Source organism: Falco naumanni, chromosome 1 (genome assembly GCF_017639655.2).
Source record: "Falco naumanni isolate bFalNau1 chromosome 1, bFalNau1.pat, whole genome shotgun sequence".
Taxonomy (NCBI): domain Eukaryota; kingdom Metazoa; phylum Chordata; class Aves; order Falconiformes; family Falconidae; genus Falco; species Falco naumanni.
Window position 1 is genome coordinate 51,161,359 of NC_054054.1, and position 27,667 is coordinate 51,189,025.

Below are 27,667 nucleotides of genomic sequence, written 5' to 3' on the forward strand. Positions count from 1 at the left end.
GTTTCAAAACTAGAAGCACCCAGAAGACATGGTTCTACTTCATAGATTTTGGCTTTGGATGGTGACTGCTTCTGCTCTGCAACATCAGGTTTGGCTTATTGCCTGGGAAGCCTGCAGGTGCCTTTGGCTTCTTCCCAGTTGCAGCCCAGGGTGATGTTCAAGAGGGTGGTCATAGCTGGAATGCAGTCAAATGCCTCCCTTTCCCCCAAAGCTTCCCTTTCTCTATCGAGTTTTCACAGGTAACACCCCACCCCAGTGATGACTGATGAGCAAAGGCAAAAAAGAGTCTAATGCAGGATCAGTGGAAGTGTCAGGGAAATAGTGTGATGTATGTGTGAAATACAGTCATGCAGTGGTCAAAAAAGGTTGCAAGTCACAAACAGTCTGCCGTGAAGTCTTTGAAAACACAGATTGTGTCTGAGATATGTGTAGATTTCACAGCTACAAAAACTTCACCTGGTATACTCTGATTTTACTGATACCTTTACATAGTGTGAAGCAAAACTTCAAGCATCTCACAGTAGAACATTTTAAACATTCTAAATTGTATTTTTCCGTGACAGCTGCTATCAGTGCAAAACAAACAACTGCTCACAATGTCAAAGCATAATGAACAAATGTTGTACCCATTTAAGTCATGTTTGTATTTTATGTTTATTTGAACAATACAAATAATTAAACAAACATTCTATTTCAGTTTCTACAGTAGACTTTTAGGTACTATCTTCAGTTGCTTTGGCTTGTCCATTACTGGTACCATCTCAATACCAGCCTTTCTAGTGTTTGTCCTTCACACACCAGCACAGATTATACCTTAGTGTCACATATGTAGCTATTATAACCAACCAAAACAGATGTCATATTTTGTACACAATATTTAATGCAAAATGGAAGCTTGAGAACTTTTTACAGCCTTGCTGGGGTGTGAAATGATGTGCCCTTTCAAAAAACATTAAAGTCACTATCTTCCAGACAAACAGTGAAACAATGAGTTCTGTACACAGGTATCACCACAAGGTACTGACTATAAGATCACTCTTTTCTAGAAAACACCAAATAAATACAAGCAATATATGCTGTTGTCAAGTTTCCTATTCTAAACTGTACCTGTGAAAATACAAATGGGCATGTTGTGAATATTTAAAGAGTAAAGTGCTTTTAACATCAAGCAAGTGAATGCATCTAGTGTTGTACCACAGGCAAATCTATATCCACTTTGGACAAAATAGTCTCCATGCAATTAGTCAGCAGCAATTCCCTGCATTCATTTATAATAATAAACTATTACATATTACTTCAGTCATACGGGGTTTAAGGTCAGGATACAGAATGTATACTTACAAAACTCAACCAATGCTCTACATTAACATACATTTTGAGCATTGCTACAGCAAGGTGGTTTGTGTTGTTTTGTTTCTTTTTTTACCTTTTAAGAAACCAGACCTTTGGTAGTGTAAATGCAGCGTACACTGAAGATGCCACTGAACCAATACGTGAGCCGATTATGCAGCTGACAGAAATGGGAAGAAGAAAAAATCAAAAGCAAATTTAATGGCTTTATGCACTGTGCTCCTCCAGTCATGCTCTATTTTCACATGCCTCCCTGCAGGTAAGAGTTTAGACATGCAATTCAAGCAAGTGATTGCTTTCAGTTCAAAGACGGGCCATTTACTGCCAAGACGACCCTCCAGAATTGTGCTGAATTCAATTATACTTCCTTGCCTCAAGTTCAACAACACTTTTTTAAACTCATTGCTTGCCTTCAGCACAATATCTTTGGTTATATCGTCCTCCTCTATAGACTTGGTTCCGTTTTTGTTACTGAAAGGCATGCCCACGGTTATTTCAAATTTGTACCGATCAAACATTTTCATGTGGCAGTTATGCTTTGTCAAATACTTGAGACGACACAATTCTTCCTCCTCCAATGTAACATTTTTGGGGTCACAAAGAGGGTAGGTTTCACCGTACAAGCATCTCATCCAATCACCAATAAAAAGCGGAAGCATATTTATTGCAGATTCTGCACTGTTGTCGATCTCTGTCACGCGCACATATTTGAACCGCCCAGTCCATGTCACTCTGTGTCCTTCCAGGTGACTACATAAAATCTGAGTACGTGCCATGTTAGTCTCCTTCCATGACCGGGGTCCGCAGAGGAAAGCATATTGATTCCATGTCAAGGTAGAGTTGTAAACTTTCATTCCCTCTGACCGATACACATAGAACCAGCAGAACAACACTACAGCTGTTATCCACACCAGAATGAGTTTCACGATCGAGCTTCGAGTGAGGGATTTAACCATATCAACTACGGAGAAGTTAACTTTTGTCCACCATCGGAAGAGCAAGGGAACAGTACACAAAACCAGAGTCACTACAATTTTCATGAGCTCCAGAGACACAAACCACTTAATGAAATGGATAAGACACATCAGCGCAATGCCTACACCGAGCACCGGGAGCGCAAAGAGAAAGAGAAAATAACCTATAGATGCACGGATGAGCCCAATGCCAGAGGACTCCCGTAGAATGACCACAGAGAGTTCGCACCACATAAAGCAGACCAGATATGGGACCAGGTAGCAGTAGGTGCCTTTAAAATTCCGTAGTTGTGCCATTCTAAAGAAAAGATAGAACAAGTACAAAAACAGAAGGCACGGGATGCTTACATTTATCACAAAGAAGTGGCCGACAGGAACAGTAAAGAAGGTTTTACCCAAGAATTTCAAGTAGCCAAAATTCCCAGGTAATACCTGCAGTAAGGATAAGCAACCTGCTGCTATCTCAGTTATTAACGCTCTTCGCGTGTAAGGCTCTGCACATGTGCTTAAACTCATGTAGCTTGTCACTGTGAAGAAAACAGAGACGGTAGCTAACTCTGAGCATGGTATACAGTCTTTGCTTGCTATAGGGAAGGAAAAAATGACAAAGAATACTGAGAGTAAAAAATAAATGTATGGCTCTAAGTGATTCCATCCAAAGTTCACCTCAGCTTGCTCAACATCTAGGTTTGGTTCAAAACGAAGCAGTAAGTCAGTCAAAGCACGGAAGTTTTCCCAAGCCTTACTGTCCTGAAAAACTTTCAGTGTGCAAATGACCATAGAAATGAAGGACAAATAGAATATGACTAACGGAATAATGAAGGCAAAAAAATCAATTGTCAGATTACTGATGATGAAGAAAAAGATGAGAGCATTGATATGGTGTGTTGGAACAATGGTAGACAGCCAGTGCATTCCTGCCTTTGATGCAATATCTATAAGGTATTCTTTAATTTCCATAATGGCATGAAGTGGATATTTTACAACCTGGGAAGAGAGAAAGAAGCAATTTATTTATGAGCAGTTTTGTATCTTTACATCACATATATTCTTAGCTGAAACAGTAGCAGTCAGTTCTCTAACCTCAGCTGATGGGAAAAGATTTATATTTCAGATGAATGTTGCCAATAAAATGAGATTACTTTGTCTGAGATTATTAGCTCTATTTTGATTAATTCAGTCGGACGAAGCTCAGAGGCGATTTTGATTTCAAGGAAGATGTATTTCATTACCTTTGACACATATAATTAAATGGCTTCCTAGTCAAATATTCTGCTCTGCTAACTTCATACTGAAGATAAACTACATGGCTGCAGTCCTGTATTATCTTAAGTCTTACTTGAGCTGCAAGTACTGCACCTTTAGAGCACTTAACTCTGCCACTGTTCTGCAAGGATTATGCTATACATTCAGATATGCATATACACAACAAAGTGGTGCATATGAATCATATGCACTTACAGGAAGTACTTACAGCTGTGGTTTATCTTTAAAAGAGCAGATTTATCTTTAAAATCTTCCCAAGCATCTAGGGATGCAGCTGTCAAAATCTAGTTTGGAAGCAGCAGAATTATCTCTAACTAATTACTACATGTTTAGGGATTCTTTTAACTCTACAACAGTAACTTTATGGGATCTTAGAATTCTGCCTATCTTACATGGCATTTTTCAACACAGTCACCAGACAACAGAGGAGCTGCTGGATCGAATCCTCTCCCTATGATCAACCACACTACACAGGTTTAATAATAAAGGTAAAGGATTTTTCAAACATTCTGTTATTGCATCTGCACATTAGATGCCACAAATAATCCTCCTTTCCCCATAAAAAGATAGTTTTTATATTTCCCCAGAAAATTAGTCCAAAGGAAAGGCCAAGAATGCTTCAGCAAAGATCTATGCCTTGTGATGAACTAGGGCAACACACACAATGACTTGTGCCTAAGCTTATTTATTAGTGAAGGTATCCCTGTTGTTCTTCATAGACACATCCCTTTCCAAATATTATTTATTCAAAAGATTGGAAATACATACCCCTCAATCCCACCCCTACCATATGATAATGGTTACAAAATTACAATTACACCAAAACCTCATGTCAGCAGCTAGAACCTCCCTACCTTGCTTGAAATTTATACCAGTATTGAATGCATGCACCTTAATTTTCCCTTCTTTTACTACCTAGGAAGTATCGGTATAGAAAACCACTAGCAGCAAGTTCCACCATTCTTGAATTCCTTTATAACAGAACCCTTTCACTCCTCAAGACTACAGATAATTTTTCCCACCTGCTTGCTCCTGTTTAAATAACAAAGATATGAAGCATATAATAAACATCTATTAAAAAACCTTGACAGTTATGATAGGGACATCACCAGACATAATAACGGTAGATGGCCCTCTTCCAGGGAAAGCCATTATCCCTTTCCCTTAAATATATGACTCATATATACGAGACTGTAAACATATATAGGAAATCAAGCCCAAAAAGAAATTATAGCAACAATTCCTGAGAGTCAAGTGCAAGTCACCTCTCTGTCATCTGAAATGCCTAAGTTAAGAGCCCTTCAACATAACCTGTTCAGTGTTGCCTTTTTACCTTCAGTCGCAAGGGTAACTCTTCAGGAGTCTTCCCTGCCAATTCATCATCTTCCTCTTCCTGCATAATCAGGTTAGATGGGATTATTCCCTTTGCGTACTTCTTGGTAATTTCAACAAAGTCATCCAAAGCAATAAATTTTTTAGCTAAAAGATAAAATAGAAGACTTTGAGTAAACACGTCACTACACTGTACTGATTAAGAGTTGGAATATTAATTTTCTTTCCTGGTTTTAAAGATCTACTCTGGGCTTCGGAAACTAAACTACTGATAACACAGGCTTATTTACAACTTCTTCTGAGAACTGTGCTGAAAACAAGCTGCTTGTGCCAGCAATACGTGACTCCACTGAATCTTGACAGACCAGTGAGCAAGTTTATTATAGGCTAAGTAGGAGAACAGAAGAGTGAGTGAATGTAGCCTCTCTGCAAGCATTCCAAGGAGTGAGGGAAGAAGAAAAAAAAAAAAAAAAAAAAAAAAAAAAAAAAGAAAAGACTGCTGGGTTAGGTCACACAGTTTTAAATTGTAAGCTATTATAAATTTGGTAACTGCTTGAGAGAAATCTTTAACACTGAAAAAGAATTGTAGGGGAACGGTAATGAATTACCTGTATGTAATTAACTTAAAAACTTACTTCTGATTTGGCATTTAACAGTCACTTTTCTGACTTCACAAGTTAAAGGCATAATTATGAGAAATTGCCAATTATTCATATCTACAAGACTAAATATAATTACTCACACTGTATTAATTTAATACGCTATATGGCTATACAAAGGGCCTTCCCCAAACTATATCAACTGTGTTCTAAAACAGATAGCCAGCAACAAAATATACTTTGCTCAGCTGTACAGAGACACAAAAGTTATCACTCTGTGCGGCAAGATCTTTATCTACTCCTGTGAGTAGACGAGAGGCAAAAAGTTACTTCTGGAAACTCTAGGGATGCTGCAAGACAGACTATGACTTACACACTGCTTCAAACTTTTCATAGCCCGTTCCTTACATTAGCATGGATTAGCTAGTTTCTATAGTAGACGAGTTTGATGTCATTTGTAAAGGAGGATAATTAACAGCAAATTTTTTCCATACACTAAAGTAAATGACACTGCTGTAGATATGAAAGACTTTTGAATGACAAAAATCTGTAACACACCTCCTACACAGTAAGTTTAGCTAGTCAGCTGATACAAAGATATGAAAACTGGCCTGCTTAATACTAGCTTGAGATTTTAAAAAGGCAGAAAACCGAACTGCTTGACTAAATTCAAAATCAGAGGATTAGTGGTTTTGAGCCTATTAATTTCTTAATTTTAAAAAATTATACATTTCTAGAAGTTATATATAAACATATCAGTATTTAATATTGAAAATGTTTTAGGTACAGAACAAAATAATTTATTTGTGTCAAAATACCTGCTACAGGAAGAGGGGTGTAGAAGAGTTCAACAGAAAAACAGCAGTTTACAAAAATCTATCTTTTGCCTTAATCTTACAACATGGATGTTGCCCTCTGCTTGGACTTTTACTTCCCTCCCTCCCCCTCCATTGCACGAACCCATATATACTTGAACACACCATCTAGCATGCCTCCCAAGAAACAAGAAATTATGTATTTTTGCTAACTGTTCCTATCATTCAGACTGTAACATGACGATGCTTGCACAAATAAACCAGTGAGCCTCCTTAGCTGTCTTGGTGGGATCCAGATCAAGTCTGATACCAAATGTATCATCTAAATTTATTGTCCTATTGGGACAAAATATACAGTGGTAAGAGTCTTTTTGGTGTGGAATCAGCAAGCAGACATGGCTAGAACCTCACAAAAATTCCTTAACAGCACTTTCACAGGACCGTAGGACATCCTGAGAGGGAAGGAATTGTTAATTCACTATGTATAGATTGCCTATCAAAGGTAGTGACATATACGCTCCCAGGCACGCAACAACTGTTCACTGACAATGTCAGCTCTAACCTTCTGTTTATACCTACATTAAAGATAGCCCAGATCAGATATCTGTAACATATCTGGCTTAAAAATTATCTTCCAAGTACTGGCAAGATAAATGGAGAAACTCAGTGGATCAGAGAAGTAAACATTGGAGAGTTAACAGCTGTCTTGTTCAGCTATGAAAAGATAAAAGCCCTGTTGAGAAGAGGTAACAGCTTAACTCCTACTTTAAGTGTTTGATGAAAACTTTTCGTTTTTAAATGTTATTAGTATTTTGTCAGCCAAGTGTCTCAAATTGATATAAAAAGTGTGTGTTGTAGATTCTACTTTATTATTCATAGATTATTTTTTTTCTTCAATTTGGTTATGACAAATTCCCCTGCCTCCCCCATCTGCCGTAGAAGAAGAAAAATATGCACATCAATTTCTGCCTACGCTTACATGTAGGTTCATTTACTCTCCTGTTATTTTACCTGCCAGTTAAGCCTTAAAAAAAAAAGTTACCAGTTCCTTTTCTGACACTTTTTGAATTACTGAAGAATCCAGAACAAAGTTAATTGCTTTGCACTCACACTATCAGCATGTGCTAGTTCAGCTAAGGGATGGAAAGAACACTACTGTTGTCCACTAAGTGCCAACGCAACATAGCTCCAATGAACCCAAATACATCTGCCTAATGATACAACGGCCAGACAATGAAACAGTCTTATCCTTGAAGGACTATTTCTTGTTTTCCAGAAGTGGCAAAAATTTCACAAGAACAGCTGACTTACTCTCACAGAAGTTCTGACAGGACCAGAAGCTTGGTCTCCAAAATACTGTTTTTCCCATCACCTACTCCCTTACTCATATGCATAGGCATGTATCCCTCCTCCTCTTTTACTTCAGTGAAAGTGAACGTAAAACTGATAAAACTTCACCCTTCTTAGGAATGTTATTTTCAGAAGTCACCTGTCTAATGAACACAGTCCTTGAAGGTAAAAGCCAAAGTGACCTAAAGAAATGTAACTCTAATTTTTCAAGGGGTTTAAACCTGCATAGCCCCACATTCGACTCACTAATCCACATATAATGCTTTTGTTACCTGTATTCTCAACTACAGATATATTAGTAAGTAACACGCTTTGCAACATTTAAAAATGCTCTTCACTAGCTGATCTGAATTGCACATGAACTATTTCATATGATCTACTGCATTTCAGGAAAGTGAGATTTTCCCAACAATCATTAATCCAATCTTATGTTAGATAACGTTCTTGAAAACCTACACATGCTGCATTGTTTATATTGACTCCTCTCCTGAAGGCTCAGCGACATAGCAGTATTTCTTCGGTATGCAAAGCTAGGGAAAACTTTATTTCAATTCCAGCCCCTCCACCCCATCATACCTTACAAGACTCACAGATCTGGGTCTACACATCTGACCCTGTCTGTGTTGAGTGGTTTAGTTCTCCCCACCACATGAGCTAAGCTGCTCCTAAACTATGAAAGAAATATCTTTGCACGTGTTTCCTATATCAAATCTTGAAAAAATACGGTAAAACAAACATTAATTATAAAGGAATGGCAAACAGAAGCAAAGCAAATAAAAATGAGGGATCTGTCTGCACTAAATGATTGCATAATTAATGTCCTTATTGTAATCAGAAAGCTTACTACAGTTCAGAACTAAAAAAAACAGTGCAAATTTTTTTTTGCTGGATAGATTTGTAGAGTACTAAAAGGACATGAATATAAAAATAAGTGACATGCAAACCTCTCTTAGTATACTGATCACTGACAAGTTGACTGTAGTGGTGACGTCTTCTGTGAGTTCACATGCAGATCAGTTATTTACCTTGCACACATAATAAATTGACACTATTGGTTTATAGCAATCCAAACTTGCTATGTGTTCTTACTCCACCAGCACAAAATTGCTTAGCAAAACATAACAGAAACCAAAACCACAGGCAAAGACTGGAAGCAGCAGCATGCACTCACATTCACTGCTCACTAGTCGCTCCAGCATTCTTCTCTGCTTCTGCACAGACTTTGGGACCGGGCCAGGTTGCTTCTCACCACCTGGTTCAATAACAAGTTTATGAAAAGTCAAAGCAATCAATTAAAGTGATCAAACAATAACTCGAATGTTCTTCAACCTGCAATATCTGGAGAATGGTGTTTCCTTAAAGTCAGGAAAAGAAAAGCATATGTATAAATGGGTAAGAAGTGGCTATATAGCTTTTTATATGCCCATTACTGTTATTAGAAAAGAGAACAGCATCAACATAGCTAACAGACTGCTGTAATGGCAAAGCGAGCCAGGTCTCTTAAAGACTGGGTTTATAAATTGAGATGTCTAGTAAGATAGCATCAGGATGACTGTTAAAGAGAAAAAAAAAAAAAATCAAACACAGCAAAGCCATAAAAAAAAAAATATCATTTTCCAAGGACAGCAAGTGTCAAATGAAGGTATTTTTAATATTTGGTCACTTAACAGAATCACAGCCTATAGCACAAGTTATCAGGCCTTTATGAACTAACTTTATTGGTCCAGAGAGCACAGCTGTTAAAAAAAGAGTTAGTCTCATTAACACCATTACTTTTGCTTAAGTAGATCATACATTCACTGTTGTTTCATGCCTGATGGTTTATAAAGCCCTTTAGGTTTCTAGCTGTGCTCTGTCTGTAAGTCTGTATTTTATCAATACCATAAATCAGTTCATAAACAAACCTTCGTTGTCAACTTGTCCAACATTTTCCAGTAGTTCAGAAACTGCTAACTGCTTCTTCTTTTTTGGGTTTAATTTCCAATACATGACTAAGGCAGCTTTTCTCACAGCTCTCTCCAAGTCAGTCTCAGATGATAACTTTTTCACTTCTTGCTCATTCTCAGAAGTGATGCCTCAGGAAAAGAAAAATACATTATATACTATTATCCCACACCCATGCAGGAATGACTGATCTGCCCACAATTTATTTTTCTCAGTTTAGCCTGAAACTTTGCAAGTTTCATTCACATCTTGACCACTTAAGTAAATTACTCAAATGCCCTTCTATGACCACCGCTATCAAAATCTAAGCACGTTGCTTAAGTGTACACTGTACTTCAAAGACTGTGCAAGACACGCATTATCCTTATGTCTTACTTCAACTTTTCAAGTACAGCAGTATGCATGGGTGACATGTAAAAGCAAGAATTTAATGAGAGTTGTTCTGCTTGGTTTTGGGTTGGGTTTGTTTTTTTCCCCTGTAAATAAGAGTTCAGATAGTTGGCAGACAAGAGAAGACCATTTCAAGCGTGGGAAGTAGCATGAAGGAGATAGGAATCTTAAAGTGAAAGAAGACAATAGAAGATCACTAATTAGGAGAGAGGCTGGAGAGGGGCAAAAGAATGAAACAACAGCAGATATGTAGGTGGTGTGTGGTTATACATGACCTTTACAGTCAAGAAAAGAAGCTTCAATGAAAGGTGGGAAGGGGAGGAACTAGCATGAATTCCATGAAGGAATTCAAGCAAATAATTAATATAAATGCTTTCATAAGCACTATTGTTAATCAGTGCTTTTTAAGTCACCTGTTTGAAGAGACTGTCAGCATCTACTCACATGAACATTCTCACTATATTTTAACACCCCTTTTCAGCGTTAAAATGAATATAGTATAATTTCAGATAAAGTCTCAGAAAACCCATACCTCTTCTGTCTGCCAGGCATCTACGCAACAGTTTGACAGCTTCTCTTCGACCTTGCTTAGCAGCAAGGATGAACCAGTCAACCGCACTACAATTGTTAAGTTCTTCATCCTCCTCTTCTGCTAATCTTAAGAAGTGTTTCCCCACCTAGAATAAGTAGGGAAGAGAATTCCTTCAATTTCTGAAATATACTACACCCTCTCCCTCCCCCTCCCGGAACTCAGCTAGAATAAATTCTCTCTGAACAAAAGGTCAAAACATTTGCTGCTGGTACTGAAGAACATAGCTGTAAGTTGATCTTCCACAAGGAAAGATCAGTTTCCAGAACTGGAAGCAAGAAGGAATCGCAACACATTTAGCCGGGTCAATGCATTAGTTGCTTTTGGTCTTCAGGCATTTAGCAGGATCAGGTAAAGCTCCTGGTGTTAAAAGTTTTCTTGAATTCTTTTCCTCCTATAAGAATGGTCAGACAACACTGCTAGTCTCATGTAAGAAACACAAAAATTAAGTGTAATAACCTGGTACCAGTGACATTCAGAAATTCAGATGAAGCTACCGACAAACAGCCTTGACAAGAAAGGAGGAGGCTTCAGCAGTGAAATCCCTGGCTCATAGCAGTTTAGCTACCAAAAGTCAAAGCAAACTCATGATTAAATAGTGAATGGAATAAAACTAATACTGATCAAGCATCAAGGAAATTCAGCGAAATAGCCTGTAAAAATCCTTCTATTCAGGATTACAGAAATTATCAAGCAGTTGCCTGTATTACTGTTTTACCAATAAGAAAAAACACCACCTTTCTTCTTCCTTCAAGAAAACTGAAATATATGATAATATACTAGTAAATATATTTATGCAATAGCATGAAACACTTCTGGTTATCATACCATAAGGCAAAAAAACATTAGCTGGCAGAATGTGGCCAAAACTCCCAGACATTTTATCTGCATGCCTGAAGAATCTGGGAAATGGTTTTGCTTGGCTCACTGAAGTAACAGAGAGGCAGTACAGTTACATTCTAGGAGTAACTAATGCAATACCTTAAGAGTATAGCTCCGTAAGTCCACAGTATTATCTGCTGAAAAGAACCTGTTTGAACAGTTTCTCTGAAGTTTTGCCTTTGGTATTACCATTAAAGGTGACTAAATACCTACCTCTGAAAGATTAATAATTCACAATATTCCCATGTAAGTTAATCACACTGATATAATCAAAAATATATTTTTCTTCCCATGAAGGTCACATCTCCAGCCCTTCAGCTGGTTTCATACACCTAAGTGAGTGCTCTGACAACTTCTACATACACAGTTATTGGGTAGACATCATAGTGATTAAACCCATAGCACATACAGTGAAGCTATCCAAAAAACATACAGAAATCAGAAAAAAACCTAAGTAATCCAAAAGTCATAAGTAAACAATCATTAAAGTCATACCAGAGTTCAATAGGCAGTGCACAGATATAGTGGCAGATCAAGAAGAGAGTATATGAGATGGGGAAAAAAAGAAAAAAAATATTTAGCAATTGCCTGGTAATTTATCACCTAACTGCAGATGTACCTTCAGCTATTTATTTCAGAAAGGAATTGCTTGAACAAGTTACACAGTAAATAACATCCCCTGACAAGAACAGCTGTTTCTTGAGCATGTTTATATTTATAGCCATTGAGATTTTGAGCAAATGTTGAAGAGTAGTAGCACATAATGATGCAGCTCTTAAGTTTGTAAGGACCTCTTGGACACAAACTTGTATTGCAACATCAACTAGCAGATTCTGGAATATGTCATGTTGCACAAGGCTACTGGACAAGCAAAACAATAGCATAATACCTGTTTTATGATAGAAGGGGTTTTTTTGCTTGCCTGTGGGTTGTTATTTTTTTCGTGTTTTTTTTTTTTTTAAATGTTTAGCGTTTGTTTGATATGTTGGGTTTTTTTGGGGGGGATTTAAGTTCAGAATTAAGATTCTACCTACCACCTCCAAAACACAAATTGAACCCACCCCCAAAATCTGAGCAACCAGAAAATCTTTTCCCTTTACTTTGATTATAAAATTACAAGATTTTGTCTATGTTAAAAATTTTGATAGTAAACCCACCCACCTCCCAAGGCCCATAACAAACATCAAAGCTTTCCATGAAATACTACTGGAAGGTCTCCCAGCTCTCTGAACAAGCCCTGTGCAACAGCCACCTTTCACTGTTGTAGCAAAGCTCCTACAGGGAACCACTGAGGACAGCTGCAAAGCTCTGGCACGCAGCAATCAAAGGAGGAAGAACTGATGAGAAAAAGCAAGAAGAACTGATGAAGAAAGGTGTTAACTTCAGATTTGTCATTTAAGCAGTGAGGGATTCTCTCTTTCCCCATGAGCCAAAACCATGAAATAAGGTCATAGTTGGTAATAACTTAACAGATCGTCACACTGTACTTCTCCAAAGGTTGCTCTCACCTGTGGGCTTTGCTAACCAAGGTGGTTATCTCAGGCAGTCCCCTTGCAGAGATCCTCCTCCACTTAAAGACACAGAGCTACCTTTTCTCCATTACAGAATTCCAGCTGTGGGTGTCTCATTTACATAATTGCTGTACAGTTATTTCTCAATAAAGAAACTACATAAAGCTACAGTAATACAGGTTGACAGCCACTCAGAGTGCATTTATTTCCATAGTCATTGCAGGGCTATTTTTTAATAAACTCATAGTAATAACTACAAGCTAGTGAACCAAGTGATTTCTCGTGTTGCCTTCGTAACTATTAGCAAACAGCACAACAGTGCCGTCTCAGCTTCTCATTCATACTCCTACAAAGGTAAGAAATAAAAATAGATTTTTCTAACTGATACTAAAGCGATGTATTCAACAACAGGGAAGAAATATTTTTTTAGGGTTTTAAAAACTAAAAGTTAATTCCCTCTTTACAAGTCGCAAGAAATCTGATTGCATAGAAAAGAAATTACTGTATTTGGGGTTCCTTTTCAGGCAGTCGGTTCATGTTGAGTGCATACTGAAGCAAAATTGCATGCTGGATATCTCTCTATGACAAGAATAGTATTATTGTGTGGGAATAGAAAGTGTACACAGTTAAAGAGCTAAAGGAAGGGAGGGAAGGTGGAATTAATTGAGAAGGATAAAAAAAGATATTATTTATATACATACATATCCACACATCATAGGCTTAGATTACATAAGGTATTTCTTACTCAACTGGAAGTTATACCCTGGAAGAGTGTTTATGGGGTTTGCTTTTGGAAGAGTATTTATGGGGTTTGCTTTCTTTTGTGTGGAGGAATAGAGCCAAAGCTGGGTTTTACAGCAGCGACTCCCTCAAGGCTAAAGCTTCATCCTCTGCAAAGCCACTGGCTGTTTCAAAGGTGAGGAATTTGTCACTGTCTTGGGTTACAACTCCAAGGACATCTTGCCCCTCAAACAAATTGAGATGCAGTGGGGAGCTAGCCTGCCATATTTTTTTTTTTTTTTACCAGCTTTAAAAGGAAAAGAGTGGTGATCCTTGGGGAAAAACCCAAACCACCAAGCATGTAGGAGACCATAACCACTCCCTTTTGCCATCAGAGAGCTGGAAAAGAATGCCCAAGTAAAACACTAATCAAGTTAAACATGAATTAAAACCCTTTTAAACAACTTTAAGCTATTTATACTAGACCAATACACCAGATAAAGGAATGCAGCATAAAATTGCTACATTTTTCTAAAACCTAAGGGGCACCAAAAGTGCTAATACATACAAGGACAGAACTTCCATTATTAATTCAACTGTATCTGCCACTGCACAACTTAACATAGCTAATTTCAATAAACAAGGGGGATTTTTTATTCTAAAATGTGTTAATTCAACAGCGAAATGGTGTAAGAGGGGAACATCTATCAATCTCTGTTCCTGCTAAAGCACCTCAATGGCAGTTTCTTCCACAAAGTCCAGCCTGAAAGTCCTGGTATCTTTAATATAGCGCAGGGCTGAACCAACAGCATTTAATAGCCCCTCTCTGCACACCTCTACAGTAACTGTTTGGCATATGCTTGTAAAAACAAACAAAACCACAAAAGTAGCTCTGTACCTCCTCCATTCTCTCAGCTTACCCTCCCCGTTTTCTTGTGTGTCCTACAGGCTTACACAAGAGCTGGACCTGAAACCAGTAGCACACCCAAGCAAGCGGCATTTCTCAAGGCAGAGAAACCATCTGGCATCACCTTTCTTTGAACAGTTTTGATCAAAACAGGTACAGTTCAAAGAGGAGATAGTAGTTCTAAAGCAAGCAGTGCTACCTTTGGAGCTAAGAGTAAACAAGACTGGACAAAGAACATATAAAATTACCTCAGTTTGTGCTTTTGGTTCTCCAGCTTTGGCCCTCTCAAGCAGTTCCTCAAAAATCACTTCAGGTTCTTCTTTCATGCCCTCTAGAAATTAATTTGATAAAGAAAATAATTTACTCGCAGTATTTGAAAGTATTTTATAAATGATTGCTATGCATGGTTGAAGAATTAAAGGATCCTATCTAAATAAATCCAACACGAGTGTTTTGTGAAGAACAGTAGAAATTAACTCATTACAATATTTACACTATCTCAGTGTTGTGGCAGGTACCAAATAACAAGTAATGGTAACTACGCTGAAGTACAAGATGACATACAGAGCTTACGGTTTCTCATTTACTTCCACAGAATTAATTTCTCAATAGAATATTTATTACAGTAAACATGAGCATACACAGAACACGTAGTATGGATCAGCTTTTGTACTATTACTATTCTTATTTTTAATAGCACTTCAGTCTTTCACTCTGCAGCCTTTTTATTTAGTAATGGAGCCTTTTCAAGAGTTTTGAGAAATTAACCAGCCTTTTAAAACATGTCCACTACATTAGGAAGCTCAGCTCCTCAGTGTCTGGAGCATCCAGAAGATATCAATGATCACACCTTATAAACCTCACTATTTTGCGTCTCACTCCACATTTGCACCTAATTTTTTCTCCTTTCCTATCTACTATACACGTACAGACTTAAACCATTTTTTTATTCAAAAGCATCATATTGCTCTACCAGTCAATCATAAAGAAAAAAAAAAATATCTTGAGAGCTTTATCTGACACCCAGTGTCTGTACTTGATGAATGAGTAATAGATTTAATGGAAAAGCTGACAAAGGCCAGAACTGCTACTTTTCATGAGATGACTTACGTAAATTAGTTTGGAAGAATTTTAAAGAGAAAAATCAATACAACTCACACTCTTCAAGTTGGGAAAGTGTAAGAAAGGACAACAGACCTCTGACTCAATGTTAACAGCTTTACCAGCCAACCTAAAATTGTAATTAGCAAAATACAAACAACAGTAAGCACCAAAGCGTGACCCGTATGTACATTATCCCACAAGGCCACCAAACACACCATGACACTAGCTGCATACTGAGGGCACAGACAGCACAGGAAAGTGTAGTTAGGAAGCTCCATTTCCAAAAGTAGGAAACAGAGCAGCTTTCAAGCATCTAATGAATTACCTGTTTCAGTCTCTACCTTATCTTGGCAGCAATAATGTGTAAAGCCAGTAAGCAGCTCTGCTAGCTGAGGTGCCACTCAGCATTAGCTCCTTTTTTCCAAAGGTGGGTGGAAGGAAGAAATAACCATTACAAAAAAATCTCCTGAAGAACAGGGCTACTTACATTCTTTAACATTCCTGGTACCGGGACTATTTCCAAACAAGAACAGGCTACAAGCCAATGCTTTCATTAAATGGATGTATTTTAACAAGACCAAACCATGAGGTAGGTTCTCTCCTTCACCATGCCACAGTTTTGTCTGCCAAGCTCCACTTGGAAAAATACTAATGCCAGATAAGAACGTGCTGTCTGGCTAAACAAGGCACATAATGAAAAATAATTTTCATTTAGCACTTGGTCTTTTCAAGCTGTAAAAATATTATTGTAAAATAGGCAAACAGCATCCCAGCAAAATTAACCACTTTATCTCCTTGCCCTGATATATAACCAACAGCATTGAACTCCAAACAAGTCAGAAGCCTGTTTTCTAGATGGCACCACTCACACCAGCAGACATCATTCAGGGGCTCTCTGCTAACCATAAACAAGAAGTTACAGGAAAAAGTATATTGTTTGAAAGAAACAGTATTCATCCATTTACACCACTCAAATGAGAAAAGTTGGGTAAGGCAGTACTCTCCTGTTCCTTCCTGTGCTTTCACATCCATTAACTTCTTTTGCATCAAAATTTTGGCAGCAACTGTCTTGGCAATGCAATTTTTTCTGTTCAGGGGTTTCTACATGTTGATAGGAGAACACCACAAATATTTTGGTAATAGTCTGGATAAACCAATACAGGAGGCACCATTCAGAAGTTAGCTTTTGCTAATTAAGTGGAATTTACACACACACAAAAAAAGCAAACTACAGAAAGTCATTTGCTAAACTGATATAAGCCTTAATAAGAAAGGCAGTTTTCTGGCAGCTTGTACAAGCATAGCAGCTTCCTTTCCCTCCTGCTCCACTTGTCAGACATAGGAGCAAGGAGGGCTCTGACCCTTTCCATGTCTTCTTGTTCAGATGAATGTCAGTTAGATAAGAACACTTACTATAATAGAAAGCTGTAAAGCATTCCCATGTTGGTTCTTTAACACCAGTATAAAGTTAATGTATTGTAATTACACTGCAGATTAACATATAATATTCTTTGCAAAGAAGGTAAAAAAGCAAAAAGCAAAATTAAAAATGTGCAGCCTTATGGTACCACCCTCATTGAGAGAAGAAAATAAAACATGCTGGTACCACAGCAAGCATCTTGAAATATTTGTTCTATCAGAGCTGACTGCCAGGGGAAAGAAAGGCTTTCTGCTGCTATTTTCAACCTACTGCCCAATCACTCCTGCTCAGTTATCACTTCTATGTGCTCTCACATGTGACCTATAAATACAAATAAAAGATAAATAAAGTTATGTTTGTGAGTTGGTTCTGTAGTTGTAGGACAAGGGCAGAAAGGCAGGTTGTGGAGTGTTTTGGAGATGAAATGTAGAATAGTTTAGTATCAATGTTCCTGTAACTAGCAATATTTTTTCTTTGCTTAAAGAATAAGCAAGAGGATAAGTAAAAAGACAAAGCATGAACAACTTAAGTTTTGTGGCTGCCATGTCAATTTACTTTCTCAAAGTATTTAGGGCAGTCTCTGAACGTAAAAGGTCCAAAACAAAGTGTGTTTTGGAACAAGGACGAACAACGCTCTTTCAATTCAACTCAACACTAGAACAAATACTATACAAGAGTCAATGCACCCACCATAAAAACACAAGAAGTTGTGATCTATAACTTATCACCCTTGTTCTTAAACGTGTTTTTAGTTGGAAAAATCTCTTGATGTGTATTCCTCCCACATAAGAGTACTGCAATGGAAATGCTGTCAGTAGCAGCTTTTATTTTCCAGCTTTGCTAAAAACTCATGTCTTTCTAATGTCAAATTTTACACTGTCTTGAATACAAAAATTTCCAGAAGAGAGGAACATTTATCTTGCAACACTTCATGTATCTTTTATGACAATTAGACTTCACCAGCTGTTGTGTGTCAGGTGCATTTATATAAGCCAATAAAGTCTATCAGTTATTCAAGGTGCACAAGCACTGCAGTCATTCAAATGAAAATAGGCAAGTGAAAGCACACAAGTTTTAGGCGGCACATAGCATTCATATAAAAAAAAAAAATAAGACAGGACAGGGACATGAAAGGGTGGTTAGTACTTGATATTTGGCTGTAGTTCCTACTCTGCCACCAAGACACTGTAAACCGCAGCTCATCACCAGGCTGCTCTGTGGTTTAGTTCCCAATTTAGTTAATTCTACCTACACAGAATCAGGTCACTCAACACAAATTATTCAGTGGATATTGGAACAAGGACATTATTAATAAAATCTTAATGTTTTATTTTTATTATTCTCTGTGATTAAGACGAGCTAAAGGATGAAATGATAGGTTATCCTTTAATTTTCTCAGCTCCACTAAAAAAAAAAAAGTGGGGGAAAAATTATCTGTGATCTGCAAAGGATGTAGATTTACTTACAAGTCTGCAGCACATATGTCCTCATACTACAGAAAGCATTTAAACTGCCAAAAGGCTACAGAAATATCCATTTTTGATATTCAAGCTTATCATTTAACAGGTTAAAGCTGTCACTTAAAACCCATTTTATTTAAGCACTTTAATAAGACTCAGTACGATGAAACTGATAAAGACCTGTACGCATTTCACAGTCACACATAGCATTTAGAAAAGTAAGCTTAACCCACATATTATTAACAGATAGACTTTAAAGGTGCTATCAAAACATTACTTGAGTCATTTCCATTTACTAGTAAAACCTATGTTTTACAAGTCCAGGAAAAATACTCAGAATACAGAAGTCTAAAACCAGATGTTTATATAGGTAGGCTGTAAACAGGCTGATGAAAACTAAAGACTATTTACTTTCTGTGATTTTTAACATTACTTGACACATTGACTACATAAAGTAAGATTCCAGCTTTGCTGCTGTAGGCTTAAATGGAAATTTAGCATTCATTTCAGCATAGGCAGGCATTTTTACTGTTTGTTAGGTTTTGACCAGAAATAAGAAATGTTGCAAAAGTAAACATTTCAGTTTTTTAAAGAATACGATGCAATACTATGTTAGGATGAAATTATTGTCCCTTACCTCTGAAATTTACCAGTTACGGTGTTAGAAAAGCAGTTAATCCATAGTAGAGGATCAGTTCAAGCAAGATTGCAAGATATTTGTCACTTAAAAATTTTAAGCACTAAAGGAAGATGCCATCACTGATTTAATAACGTATGTATGCCTTGTCTTTGGACTACATCAAGGATTAAAACCCAAAAAACTCTTCAACATCCATACAGGGTTTTGAAGAATGGACTTCCACAATCTAAGTAAGAAATCGCTTCAACGCAACAGATTTTATAGACCACCAGAGTATACTGTGGTTCCTAGTATTCTAGCACAAATCAATGACGGATGCAATAGATTCCCAACCTTTCTAATATCCTTAACATGTACAACGGAAACACAACATGTGTGCATCATTGTTGACTTGTTGCAAAGTGCCTGATGACATATTTAGAAAAATGTTTTACATGCATTTTAGACAAACATTGTTTTTTAAAAAAGCTCATTTTAAGTAACAGTGTATGACACTTCCATCCACAAATTGTAAAATATATAAAGGCACATAAATAATAATCCTTTCACATAAGATTTTAGTTGTGTATATATACATACAGAATGGATCATACACATCTATCACATAAAACAACCTCAATTTTCCAAGTGCTCTTCTAACTGCTAGGAATCATTGCTTTCCTTAAAAAATAAAAAAAAAGTAGAAAAAAACCAAACCAAACCCAAACTACTGAAGTTATTTCATGCAGAAAGAGTCAACAGAGTGCATATTGAATAAGTCTTTGTTGAATTACCTTCCTACTAACACATTAAAGCTCTCAGCAGGGTGGATTTACCCAGGACAAGGGCGTTTCAGCACCTTGCCTGCTATTATCACCCCCTGGCCAGGTGCACACAGCTCTTCTTCAGTCACAGCTACAGCGCCTGATTTCCAGATAAAACAAGACCATGAACGAGGAATACCAAAGCAAAAAATTGGTATTTCAAAGGATCACAATCTTTTATGCCTTTTGAGCTTAAGATCTTACCTGTTCATGCAGTTATTGGGGGCCAGCCCCAAGACAGTTATGTTATCATGCACAGTAAGTCTTTTTTTTTTGTTGTTTAATACAAACACAAGCTGTGTACTACCAAGTGCTTTGAACAGTGGAAACCTAATGAGAACAGGATAAAATGAAAACTGAAAGCAGTTTCTCAGACAGGAACCAATAATGAAGGCAAAGTATTCATTTGAAATATATAAGCTTAAAAGAAATTATGGGTTTTACAAATGAATATTAAAGCTACATGGGAACTCTACCGAACAAAGGATTAATGCATTAAGCAACACCCACACTAAGTGTATGAAGGAAACCTGTATAGCATACACACTTTATATGATCACGACTACAAGCATTCATTTGGGCTCACAAAAAGAAGTGACAGGAACATGCAGGAGGAGTAGGAAAACACCCATGTGTTGGGGAGAATAAAGGATCTGAGATGATAAGATATGAAACAAGATTTCTCTATTTGCCTTCCCATTTTATTAGTACTGCAAATGCTCCTGAAGTGATGAGAAACAGTGAGGAAGAGGTTAAGTGTATGCACAATTACGAATCTGATACATTCAGTGCTAGGCTTTTTAGTTTTTTTTTAAAGTACAGGATTTTAAATGCAGTTTCCTTGACCTTTTGTTTGAACAAACACTACTAAGACACACACACTGAGAAAAACACAGAGCAGCAAAAAGGCCAAGAAAGCAGCAATAAAGACCTCAACTACCTCACAGAAAGTATCATATTCAAAAAAGATATCACAATAAGAATTTAGATACATTTAATAAATACTTCAATGAAGTAACCAGTCAGAGAAACCAAAAGACAGAAAACAATTTTCGCTTCTAATTGAGCGATGCACAGAACCTAGTTTAAGAGGTTTGTGAGCTACTCTTGTAAAAGCAAGTACCCAGACAAGAGTGTCAAAAGCAAAATCTGCTAGTCATATTTAAACGTAAAGCCAGATAGGGAAAAAAAAAAAAGAAAAAAGAAAAAAGCAGAAAAAGTTTTTAGATATAAGAATGCAACACCATAAACTTAAGGTGATGACAAAACAAAGAAAAATAGAAAAAGCAACAGATTTAAAATATATACCACCATAGATCAAGAGAAAAAAACCTCAAGAACACTTAAATGCAGAACCTGTTAGCACCTTTTAATGCCTTTTTCAAGCACACAAGTAACAGCGAGCTTAGCAGGTAAACTACAGGACCTATGGACAATTCAAGGGCAACTGAATATTTGAGAAAAAGAGAAAGTTGTGAAGTTGCAGTAAAAGATCTATGAAAATATGTTTGGTTTTTTTTCCCTCCCTGCCAGAGAACAGCATAGAGAAGCTCCTGTGCTGGAATCTCAAACTTAAACAAAGAAGCTATGGTTTCTATTAACTGTGTTTAAAACTATAGTTTCTCTTTATTGTTCATCCAAGCGTTCTATTGAACTACACATAGCAGCATGTAGCCTCTCACTTAAAACTGAGAAATGGAAACCAGCAAGTATGATACCAGAAAGGTCCACGATTACAGTAACCATTAAATCTGGTATATATACAAGGCAAATATGTAAAAGAAAAAAAATAAATCTTAAGCCTATGGAAGGGGCAAAAAAGATATACTGGGTAAAATCAGACAATCTTGTGTAAAATGCCTTGACATTGGATGTTCCTGAAGGAGTCAAAAGGTTAAAGGACAGGTGAATCCAGCTCATGTTTCTATCTCTAAAGCTAGCTAGTAAGTCCTCACAGAACTCCTCTGAACAATGTAGGCTGTTACATGAATAAGTAAGAGATTAAGAACTAAAAAATTCAGAACACATAAAATTCTCATTCTTTTAGCGAAAAGATTATCAGTTTAGACACACAGAGATATACAATAAGGCTTATATTATCCAACGCATTCATGTGTGAATGAAAAAAAAAAATAAAAATAAGAGGGGCAACAAGGAATTGACTGAATGTTGATGATTCTGTGTTACGCAGGCCAAAAAAAAATAATCTCAGAAGCAACTGTTGCAAAAAACCCCCAAACAAAACCTGCAAAGGGATTTCATTACTGCTTAAATTATAATAGGCCAGAAGAAATGCAGTAAAATGCAAACCAAGAAGACAGCTTATCATTGTAAACGCAGTGATAAGCTCTGAACTATTACACCCATAATAAAACCTTGGAGTTGTAACACACAGTTACACAACACCCCCCACCCCCAAAAACCAGCTCAGTGCTAGTAAGATACCATTATCAGGGCCTTTAACCTTGGGAAGAAGCTGAGGAGAATGATAGTAGATATATGAAGAATTTGCAAAATGGAGAAGGTAAATGGAGAGACTATTCTATGTCTTACCAAATCTGAAAACTTAAGGGCATCAACAGATTAAAAGTATTTGGCCAATGTAAAATATTTATATGAATTTAAAGAGCAACTGGACAGACCAAGGGTAGAAGAAAAATCCCAGAAAGCACTATCAAATATAAAGATGTCACTGCTTACCACTGCACAAGGAAGTCTCTAGGCTGCAAGGCACTAAAGAACATTTTGAGAAAGAAACAGCTGCTATTGAACATTTTCAACATCTCAGTAAAATATGAATAAAATCAAGTAAGGACAGCACTAGCACTGCATTTAGAAACAGCTCCCTGGGTCTAACAGGCGTATTATAAATAATGTAAAGGACTCTCATGAAAAAGGTAACAAGAATCCGAACCTGAAAAAGCCTGTCTCCATTCAGGTTCTCCAATATTAATACTGAGCATTGGTATCAACTTCAAGCCTTCACACACAGTTCACAAACAGTAACACTCCATTGTTAGTTCAGGTAGGAGAGAAGATAAAGCTGGATAGCATCCAGAAGAAGAAGAAAAAAAAATACCTACTTCGTATTTTTATTAGCTTTATCCAGTAAGCTCACTACTTAATATAAGCGGGTTTTGTACTTATAAGAAGTCACAGGATGTCAAACATTTCCCTCAGCTCCATGTCATTAACTGACAAGAGTAATTTACATGCTCGATGAAGAGTAGTATGGAACAAGCTTTCATCCACAGGTCTTTCCATCAGCTAAATCACTAGGGTGGGAGCAGGGAGGAAAGAAAGTAGTCTTTGACATTACATCTTCTCCCACACATGAACAAATTCTCCATATACCATGAAGCGTACTGATGTCTGAACTGATCTTTGTCACATTGCACAGTGGTGTTACTTACTTGAAGCCTCAGACACACATCACTTTACCACTTTAGCAAGAAGGCCTTACTGCAATTGAATGTGAAAGGCAGTATCATCTGAACCACAAAGAAAATTGCTCACTTTTACTTCGAGAGGATACTGATATAAACAACCTATGTCTGCTGCTCAACTCCACCTCTCCCACCACGCTCCACAAGGTAAGCTGAACAAATAAATGTGCAGGTGGAGACAGACATGCACAGAAAATACAGACACAAGATTAGCTACTGTATTCGAAAAAGCCTCTTTCATGACTTTCATTATGATGAACATGAAGCTGGATTTTTAATATATCTTTTATGTCTAGATATTTCCACAAAAACATGCCTCTGAAGTGCAACATATAAACTTATTCCATACTTAACATGAAGATAATAAAAGTTCCTAAATAGTACTTGCAGATAGAGTCTAACTGTTCTACTATCATTAATTTATAAATGCACTCTGTACCACAAGTTTCATCAGCAAAACCAGAGTTTATATTAAACTGTAGCTATCTAACCCAGCACTGGATTAGCTTGAAAAAGGAACAGCAAGTAACAGCTCAAAAACATGCTATAAATCTTGTCCCAAAGGAAGGTCGGGTGGTGCACAGAAAGGATGCATATCACCTTAATTATTACCATAAACATCCGCAAGGAAAGTCAGCTTGCTGGAAGCCAGTCATTTTTTAATATTAATTTTTCATCCTTAGTTTACATTTAAGGGCCCCAAAACGTGTTCTGTCCGCTGGATTTCAATGCTTTCTGTCGAGCAAAGCTAAAATTAACCAAAAGAGAAAAAGCATTGCTTGGCTTCTTAAAAAAAATTAAGCTTCCAGCTTCTAAAGACAACCCACCTGCAAAAACTCTATTTGCAGACTGCCCTGAAGCATTGGCGTCATTTGGCTCTGGCCAACTGAATGGGATTCTCAAACCACTGTTGTAAAGGAATTCTGCCTCCTACTCCTCAGCTTTCAGTAGTCTTGTTCTCTATTCCTCCAATATCTACCTTTGCTAGGGTACAGTCAGAAAGAGAAACTGTTATAACTTCTTCTGAAGTCAGTAGAGGTCTTACTACACTGTTCAAAACCACGCTAGGACTGTACTGTAAACATCTGGTCTTTCTGGGCTACTAAAAAAATTAAAAGCATGACTGAAACATCAGAAATAACAGCCTGTCACAAACATGAAGCAGTAAATTTACATTAGACGACTGAATTTGCTTTAAGAAGTTCACAAATTAAATGTACTAACTATAGAAAATAATTTTCTTGCAGATTCTCAGCAATAGTTCATTTGCTGGTATGAAGAAAATTTTACCCTGTTGAAATACCAAGATTTTATAGCATTAGGTAGGAAGCAAGCAACAAGAATGCATGCACATACTAAGTAAATAATGCAGGTGTATTTGTTCAAGCAACAGTCAAAGAAAAAGTAGCAAAATGAAAGCTGAAGGGCATGCCTGTCCATGGTTATCAACATGTGCAAAATCTCCCTAGAAGGTATTTCTTTTGGAGTCACATCCTATAAAATGCCTCCAGTCCCTTTTGGAAGTGTATAGTGGTAATTCTGATAAGAGTATTACACAGGATTTTTTTGCAGAAAAAGTTCATTCTGTAAGCACAAGTCCGGTAAGTTAATCAAAACCCAACAAATTCAAAACCTTCAGGGAACAGCATACAGCTTTGTTAGATTTTGTTTTCACTATGAATCAAGATTTCTGGAATCTCAGACATACTTAGAAGTGAAGGCATATACATATTAATGGCAAAATAGAAATCCTTTCATTAGCTAGAAGATGCTATGTAAGCATACCTCCAAAGTTAATGGTGTCTGATTTCTTTCAGGAAAAAGATTTAAACTGTTCGTCCACAGGTAGATTGTCTATTACCAGTGTGCTTGTAGAAAAAGTTGTTTGTAACAAAAAATGTAGGTTCTAATAGCTTTTATGTGTTCCCTGGATCATACTATTGAGCTTTTGGTGTTCAGCAGAGCCAGTTTGAGTCTCTAGAGAAATCCTCCTACTCACTTTCCACAAGCTCCGAGAGTCCAGTGGCACTGTGTGCAGTACCTATGTAGGAGTAAAGTTTCTGGAAAGACTGATATTCCACTCAAAAAGCAAGCAGGCATTAGGCACCACATCATAAGCATGATTTGTACATACAGAATATAATGACACAGGGGAAGAGACTGGAGAAGTATTTTGTGCTACAAACACCATTGTTCTGATAAATGGTTTTATTAACTTCAGATATTTATTTGCTTATTAGCAAATGTTGAATCTTTTCATTTATTCAGAAGCCTCCTGGATTCTTATCTTAACTGCAAAGTAAGGGTCTGGTTCAATCACGAGTACATTGCATGTTTTTCTTCCATGCACTTCCATGGTTAGATCTTAAGATGGTCTTACTTGCCCCAAGAACAAATGAAAATATTTGTATTAACATACATTGACAGACATTTTATTTTTAAAGGTGATAACAAGGATGGGAGAGAGGAGAATAACATTTGTTTACAGAGGTGTTGAAGTCTAGGACTCAACTTTTCTTTCTCTGGGAGCAGCAATGCATTTGTAGATACGGTAACAGTCTTAGTCATACCACAACTGCAAGTCATCAAATAGCATTAAGTTGAAAAGGGAGCAACTTCTGCACCCCCACAAAATGAATGCAAGTTGTCAGGAGAGCAATAAAACAAAGGAAAAAAAGCATGTAGGTGGAAAACTAAGGATGACGATATTATAGAGACTATAAATTTTAAAAGTGGAGGGGAAAACTATTCTTAAAAGGTGTTTCTTTCTAGCATAGCTATTATCGTACAATGATCATTTAAAGTCATTAAAATAATTCTACACACAACCAATGAGACAGCCTTGCTGCTTTTTCCATACAGGCATCTCTGATTAAATCCTTTATGGGTTATCTGTGATAAATCTAACACATTCCAAAACTGGAAAGTTAAAAATAAGCAAGCTTTTTGTAATTTCTCAGTTGATAATCATCATTATTAACCTTCTCCACCAAAAAAAAACCAAACAAATGGGGGGGGGGGGGGGGGGGGGGGGGGGCGACATGACAACGATGGACCCACAACCTGCAGAAAAGCAATGCAAGAAAGATAAACCTCACCAAGCTCACATATTTTTGTAGAGGAAGATCTAAAGTTATCATAAGAACCTACACAATGCTCAAGAGAATTTCAGCAGTTCTGCAGTTTAAGCTCTTCACCACAAACACACTCTAGCAGTTCATCAGGTTACCATCAAAAGTGGCCCTTAAAAAAGACCCAAGACTTTGCTTGCTTTGCAAGTCCACAGAGCCTTACCCTGCTTAGTAAGCACTTCTAATAATTAACTGACTTTGAAAAGGATTGGTTTCATTTCCCAGTTTACTGTTTCCAGTCTCACCTAAATTTTTCAATGAAGTGTGCTGCCTGCTGCTGCAAAGGGCCCTCTAGCAGCATGAGTTTCAAGAGCACTGTAGTGTAGCAGGGATTTGTTCCAGTTTTATTTGAAGATGAATGTACAGGTACTAGGTACTTCCAAATGTTTTCCTCCAAAGCCACTGTAAAATATCTCCAGAGGTTACCAGTTTTTGCTGCTGCTGAATGCAAATACATTATATTAGAGAACTGGTTCAGATGAGTAATGTGCTTTTAACTTTTCAACTCTTTCCATCTAATGCATTCTGTCTGCACAGTGGAACACACCAGGTTCCTTTTGGAGGAAACTAAATTAACAGATTATATTCCAACCACTAGATTAAATTTTTAAATGTGTACAAGAGGAACCTTGAGACCTTAGCACCAAACAATTTACAGAGCCTCTATTTCATGACATAAATCTACTAATCTGAGTATAGTTCTTCCCCTTCTACCCGCTGGCTGCTCATTTCTATCTTTCTAACACTCTGGGACTATGCTAGATCAAACATTTTGTTATCATAAACTAACAGATTATTTTGACTTCCTAAGCGGAAGGTGGAAGAAGATTGAGCTAGGGCACTTTTCAGCTCTGGAGTTCCCAACATAAAAGGACATGGGCCCGTTGGAACAAGTCCAGAGGAGGGCCACGAAGATGATCAGAGCTGGAACAGCTCTCCTGTGAAGACAGGCTGAGAGAGTTGGGGCTGCTCAGCCTGGAGAAGAGAAGGTTCCAGGGAAACCTTACAGCAGCCTGCCAGTGCCTAAAGGGGGC

At 37.3% G+C, this 27,667-nt stretch overlaps 1 protein-coding gene across 2 annotated transcripts in view; it reads right to left on the reverse strand.

Annotated features, from left to right (window-relative positions):
* Positions 1 to 635: 635 nt before the first annotated feature.
* The window catches only part of WFS1 (wolframin ER transmembrane glycoprotein), a 34,328-nt gene continuing 7,296 nt past the window's right edge, over positions 636 to 27,667 (reverse strand). For both annotated transcript variants that reach the window (XM_040593673.1, XM_040593682.1), the window contains exons 3-8: positions 14,878 to 14,960; positions 10,553 to 10,697; positions 9,591 to 9,761; positions 8,858 to 8,938; positions 4,924 to 5,069; positions 636 to 3,311 (exon numbers count right to left, since the gene is read on the reverse strand). In XM_040593673.1, the coding sequence (XP_040449607.1) occupies positions 1,503 to 3,311; positions 4,924 to 5,069; positions 8,858 to 8,938; positions 9,591 to 9,761; positions 10,553 to 10,697; positions 14,878 to 14,960 (2,435 nt within the window). In that variant the 3' untranslated portion in view covers positions 636 to 1,502. The remainder of the gene's footprint in view (positions 3,312 to 4,923; positions 5,070 to 8,857; positions 8,939 to 9,590; positions 9,762 to 10,552; positions 10,698 to 14,877; positions 14,961 to 27,667) is intronic.